The following is a 6,556-nucleotide window of genomic DNA, read 5'->3' on the forward strand; positions in this document are numbered from 1 at the left end:
ACACTCCAGGTTATTCTTCCTACGGCCTGTCTATAATGCCAAGAAAAATGCAACTCAGAATAAGTATTAAGTGTTTTGCAAGGACTTGGGATCCATCACACGTGTTTAATTTACGCCCAATTCCAGCAACCGAGGAGGAGAGATGAACAGCACAGAATAAGGGCACAACTCAGCAAGTACAGCAAACAGTGAGCAGGATTTTCCAGATCCTGCAGGAAACAGCTGCGTGCAAATTAGCACCGCAGCAGTAACTCTGGAAGTCATCAGGAGCTGAGGGGAAAAAAGGGTACTAAATTTGTTTTTGTTATTATTACCCTCCTATGCATACTGGTGCTCTTTTAACAAGCCAATATCATGCACTGGTCAGATGCCAGCAGTCACTAACTACTTTAAAACCACATTTCAATTGGTTTTATCAGACTCCTTGTCCACCTAATCAGTCAGTGACTGGATTTGGGCACCCTCTTGGGATGACAAAGACTCCAGTATAGATCCTCTAGGCACAGCATTTGGCAGCACATTCTCCCATGACGTGCCAGGCAGCTTTGATCCACTCATGAGGAAATCGCAGCATGCAAAAAACCAACAAGCAACTAGAAGTTGTTTACCAGCTAGGCCAGAAAATTCTGCCAGGCTAGCATAACTCTATTTGGGTATCCCCTAAAGAGACTCTGCATAAACAACCATTTGGAAAAAAAAACAAAACAAAACATGTAGAGACTCTAACATTTAAGAAGTTAGACTTCTGATTTTCTTCTCCCTCACTTAAAAGTTAGATTTAAGATGCTGCTGCTCCCTGTATCACTTGCTGGAGCCTAATTTGCCCCTGGGAGAAAACTCCTGAATTATCTGAGCATGGAGCTGAGTGATTATGCTTTCCATTGACCCTTTTAATTCTCAATTTCCTTGCCATTTGGTTTACATGTTGTCATAGAAGATAGTCACAAAAGCTGCCTGTCCAGCCTAGATGAGGCAGGGACTTTCTACTCTGGGCCTTTCTCTTTTTCTACACAAATGTCAGTGCTAGCTTTTTCTCTGGATAGCCTGCCTTTTGCAAACAAGCCACACATTGCAAGTTCCTACACTGTTTGCAGAAACACAGATCTATTTCCCCAGGTGTTCCATACACCTCAGAACCTGCATGTGCTGTCTCACAGGCATAAGAGTCAGAATTTATCTAGCCAGACTGACCTTCTCTTCAACTCGGTGGAGGATGATAGTTGAAGGGACCTTACAGGATCTATTTATACTTGAAGTTATTATTATTTAAATGCTGGCTAGTATAACATCTTTCTCATTAGTGAGAAAGGAGCTATAAAGTGAAAAGGTAAATGGAAGGCCTTTCCACCCTGCCAGAGCATTTTGCTCTTCTCAGGTGATGTGATGCCTTCTCATATTGCATCTCCTGCCTAATGCAGCTGAATGTTTCTATAAATCCATATTCTTGGCACGGGGAGATGTAAAATTCATCTCTGTGCTTCAGTTGGCATATCTGAGCAATTCAGTGTTTTTCTTCATTACAGAGGCAGCTCTGCCACAGCAGGGAAAAGGTAGTGTTGAAGCTGCTAAGAAAGTTAGTTCATTAATATTTAATTCTTCTATTTAATGTTAAAAACCTGAGTACACTAAAGTCCCATGGTAGCCAAAAGGCTAAAAGGTTTGACTCAGACTAAGCTCAGTGTCAGATCTAGGCAGGTATGACTCACATTAGCATTAATTCTTCAGCCCTGGTGTATCATATCAGAAACCTACTCTGAAGGTAATGGAAGTAAGTATGTGAAAGAGGTGTAACATTGTGGACAACTAAATGCAGTAATCAAGGTAACTGGGAAAACTGTAACAGCCTGTACAGAGGGGAGGAAACCAAACACAGTCCTGGCCAGCAAGGAGACCAGTGATGGATGACATAACTCATGATACACTTCTGAGCGGTGAGCCCTGCACCTCAGGAAAGACCTGAGCTCTCTGCCCAGCTTACATATAGAATGCCTGCCTGAACCTGTAAAGCAACTTGGTTTACCTTCTGCCTTCCTTCCCTGATGTGTGCAGCCCTGGTGATATTTCCCTTCTGTCAAGGGACAATTTTCATTAACAGTTGCCAAGCCCTCACATTCTGCTGATTAAAGGCTTTGCATTCCCCAGGGTTCCCTTGAAAGTGTAGCTGTGTAACTGCATCTTTCATCTTTTAAAAACTCAAATCAAGTAAGATGAGAGTAAAAGGGGATTCTACTCCTATGCAATTTTTTGGGCAGCTGTTGGTAAAGCCAAGTTGTGAGGTTTTAAACATTTGACAATGAAACCAAAGCAGCCTGAGCATTTCCAGCTTGACTGAATATAATCACAAGGCTGTAAAAAAAAAAAAAAGAAAAAGCAAGCATTCCCATGCTGTTTCAAATTGTAGTAGTTCTACAGTCACTTAATTCCCATGTAGGCTGAGTTATTGGATTTTCTGTACAGTAGCAGCACAGGCAGCTTCTGATCTCTGAAGTTTATGGATGGGATTGGGGCAGGAAGCAAATAAGAAGTGCTCATAAAGTAAACTGAATTTCAGACTCTTGAATGTGTGCAAAGAAATTCTCCCATCACAAATTCAGCTTTTGTTAATGCCAGAATTCAGCTTTACTTGGTATTCTCTGAGGAAAGTGAACATTAGCTAGCTGAAGAGTCTGTGTAATTCTGTATCTCTTCCAGGGATGACAAGGATTTTTACAGCAGGTTAGCGTGTCCAGTGACCCATTAACAATGAGAAATAGGTATTTAATGTTGCCAGCTGCAACACTATTTATTACTTGCATTCAACTTCAGGCTTCACTGACTGCTCTAGAGACTGAAGATTTCTACCTCTTTCCCCGCAATAATTTCCCATTATGTTTGCTTAAAACCTGTATGAGTAGCAACATCTGCTTTTACTGACAGATCTAAAACAGCTCTCTAGTTTTAGAAAGTCTTAGAAACATCCTTACTTGTTTCACTGGATGGGCTTGGATCCGAGGAAAAGAAGAGGACATCAATCAGATCAGAGGCTGGACCACTGTGGTACTGCTTTAGTGCATTCAAAGCTCTGCCAAAGAAAAAAACAGGTTATAAGCACTCTCTGTGGATTCCTTCAAGAGATTCCCTGCACACGTCAGAGGCCAGAGCAATGTATCCTGGTGACAGAAGTTTGTGGGCACAACAGGCTGATTGTATCTAACTGCTGCATTCCTGACTCCTCACATCCCCTGTACCTGCCATACATTTCCCCTTTCTACTGTTGCTCTGGTTTGACATAGTTGGACCTTGTGTTTTTTCAGCACATCAATTCAGCCAAGTGCCGAGATCAGTCTCAGAAGGGTTTTCCTACAATAAGCCCGGCAATTTTCAATTGCCCTCTGTGCTCCTGAGTGGTGACTCTAGGTGAGTTGCCCCCTCACAGCCCTTACTTTTTTATCCTGTTGTAGGTGATATCGTTGGCTAATTTCAGCAGGCGGTACAAGCTCTCATGATCCACACTCAGCATGCCATCTCGAGATTCCTCAAAGGCAACAGTCACTGCTTTGGAGGTGATACGTGTTACAATGCCAGTGGAAAGCAGATCGCCTTGGCTGACTGAATCGTAAAGGCCCACTATGTCACCTGCAAAGACAAATTACAAGAGAGCATGAAGTGTGGCAAATGTTTTGAAAAGAAGCTCTCTTGAGGAGACTAGCACAGTCCTATGAAGACAGTAGGCCCATCTGCACCAACCACAGGACTAGCTCCATGTTTCCTGCCATAAAGGAGAATGCAATAGAATCACAGAATGGCTTGTGTTGGGAGGGGCCTCAAGGATCCAACAGGGAGGGTTACCAATCATTGGATCAAGTATTAAATCAGGTTGCCAAGGAACCCATCCAACCTGGCCTTAAACAGTTCCAAGGATGGGGTATCCAAAACCTTTCTGGGCAAACTGCTCCAGCACCTCACCACTCTCAGTAAAAAACTTTCTCCTGACATCTAATCTAAATCTCCATTCCTTTAATTTAAAACCATTCCCCCTTATCTTATCAATATCTACCTTTGTAAAAAGTTGATTTCCCTCATTTTTATAAACTTCCTTTAAATACTGGAAGGCCACAGTGAGGTCTTCCTGCAGCCGCCTTTATTCCAGGCTAAACAAGCTTTGTTCCTTCAGCCTATCTGCATGAGAGAGGTGCTCCATACCTTTGATTACCTCCATGGCCCTCCTCTGGACCCTCTCCAACAGCTCCACATCCTTCCTGTGTTGGCGGCCCCAGATCTGGATGCAGTACTCCAGATGGGGCCTCACAAGAGCTGAGTGGAAGGGGACAATTACCTCCCTCTTCCTGCTTGCCATTCCTCTCTTAATGTAGCCCAGGATATACTTGGCCTTCTGGGCTGCAAGCATACACTGCTGGCTCACGTGAAACTTTCCATCAACCAGTACTACTAAATGCTTCTCAGCAGGGCTACTCTCAAGGTATTCTTCCCCCAGTTTGTACACATATCTGGGATTACCCTGACCCAAATGCAAAACCTTGCACTTAACTTTGTTGAACCTCATTAGGTTCACAAGGGCCCACCTTTTGAGTTTATCAAGGTCCCTCTGTACGGTCCCTTCCTTCTGCTGTATAAACTGCACCACTCAGCTTGGTGTCATCAGAAAACCTGCTGAGGGTGCACTCAATCTCATCATCTATATCACTGATAAACTCTTCTCTTTCCTGACAAAGCATGCAGCAAGAAGCAGTGAGAAGACAGTTACTAACCAGCTACCTTCAGACCCCTCCCCATATGGCTTGGGGTAGAGACCAGCAGTGCTCTCCACTGTGCTGCTCAGAAATGTAACATTTTTTCACACAAACCCTGGAGGGCCTGACTTCTCTAAGCTCTAAGACAAAACTTTTCACTTATTTTATCATTCAGTCATTCCCAAGGGGGCTGCACAACAACATGTGCCTCCCAGAGGACTGTTTTATGCCAGTCAGTAGAAGTAAGAAAGAAAAAGATTCTCAAAGGGCTCACAATAGCCATTCTGCTCTTCATACACATACATGAGATAGGATCAGTCAGATTATGCAGTTCAGTGGTGAAATGGAGATTTTGAGCAGGGTGTCTAGCAAGTGGACAATTTAGATGGGTCTCAGGCTCACTGAGGACTAAATTTCAGATTAGCAAACTAATGGAAGTTCTTAATTATATTCATCAGCTCCTGCATTAAAATGTTTGAGGAACAGTTTACTGCTACAGCAATGTTATTTCTCTGTGAAGAGCACTGATGGATGCTGCTTCTTAGACCTCAAGGCTGAGACCCAAGTCTGCAAGGAGTTCTTTTAATTTCACAGGTCAGCAGCTTGGAGATTTGGCTGGTAAAGAAGACATCAACAAACTGAATGGCAACCCACTTTGAAACTGTACCACAGATCAGAAACAGACCAGTTCCCCACCATGTATCTGCTTAGCAAGCTAATTGATTCAGCAAACAAGAGAAAGTAAATTATTAAATGAAACCAGCAAACTATCTGGTGTTGCCAGCCTTTCTCTTGAGGACCAGCTTTGGAGAGTGCAAAGCAATACCCTTGTTGCCTAAGGAAAAGGGAAAGAGTCTCTGCAAGAAAAAGAAGTGATTTCCATTGTCACTTGGAACTATTTCACAGTCAAACCCAAGTTATTCCAAGGGGTAAGCAGCTGACTATAGCTGGCAGTCTGGTTCCTCACCTACCTCAGATACCGGCAACCATTCAGGTCTGACATTTCTGGTTGTAATTTCAAGGAATAGATGGCAGAGGATGAGGGACAATTAGAAAGAGTGCTGGCTTGATGTGCTGGTGAGCTTGTGTTTTTCTACTGTCTCTATTTCCAACAGAAATCCAGGTATTAATACACATGGTGCATACTTCACCTCTTCTTGATAAAAAATAACAGTACAAGGAAGGGAGGAAATTGGCAGCTCAGGAAGGAGCTCATTTTCCATTTTGAAAATGAACTGCAAGGTAAGCTCCTTACCTACTCCAAGCATGAACACAGTGGCTTGTAGAAAGCATGCTAAGAAATCTTTAACGGTGGGAAACTATGGCTTTGTTTTTAAGGATTCTGAATGAGGAAAGCTTGCTTGTTACAATAGGCAGTATTTCCTGGTGCAATATCCATGTTAATAACAAGCTGAAAGAGAAAGACAACCTATTTCTCTACATTCACCCTGTAGGCACATTTTCTCACTTCCTCTTTTCCTCAATCACTCAGTCTTTACAAGCGTTGCATTAGAAATATGTTAGGCAGAGCACATCAGTCATCTCCTACTTTGCACAAATGGGACCATCACTTACCAGGCCCAAAACTGTTATAGGGCAGCTCGGTGTCTGAATAATATTTTCTAGGCTGAAATGTCACAAGCAGACGCCCGTAGAGGCCGGTTCTCTGGTTGGCAGCTTGAAGTTTTAGTAAGCAGACACCTCTGCGCTGCAGTTCCTTTAGGGAGATGTTTTCCTGCCATGCTCTGGAAAGCACAGACATGAAAACTATTTGCTAGAATGAAATAAACCCGATGCTTCAGAAGACAAAACAAAAAAAGACAAAC

The 6,556-nt window shown here is 43.0% G+C and overlaps 1 protein-coding gene across 2 annotated transcripts in view; it reads right to left on the reverse strand.

Moving 5' to 3' along the window:
• IGHMBP2 (immunoglobulin mu DNA binding protein 2) overlaps positions 1–6,556 on the reverse strand; it is a 35,015-nt gene that overhangs the window by 27,588 nt on the left and 871 nt on the right. For both annotated transcript variants that reach the window (XM_031607340.2, XM_031607339.2), the window contains exons 2-4: positions 6,306–6,475; positions 3,423–3,615; positions 2,964–3,061 (exon numbers count right to left, since the gene is read on the reverse strand). In XM_031607340.2, the coding sequence (XP_031463200.2) occupies positions 2,964–3,061; positions 3,423–3,615; positions 6,306–6,475 (461 nt within the window). The remainder of the gene's footprint in view (positions 1–2,963; positions 3,062–3,422; positions 3,616–6,305; positions 6,476–6,556) is intronic.

The sequence above is a fragment of the Phasianus colchicus genome, chromosome 5, assembly GCF_987193195.1.
Source record: "Phasianus colchicus chromosome 5, bPhaCol1.hap1.1, whole genome shotgun sequence".
NCBI classification, from domain to species: domain Eukaryota; kingdom Metazoa; phylum Chordata; class Aves; order Galliformes; family Phasianidae; genus Phasianus; species Phasianus colchicus.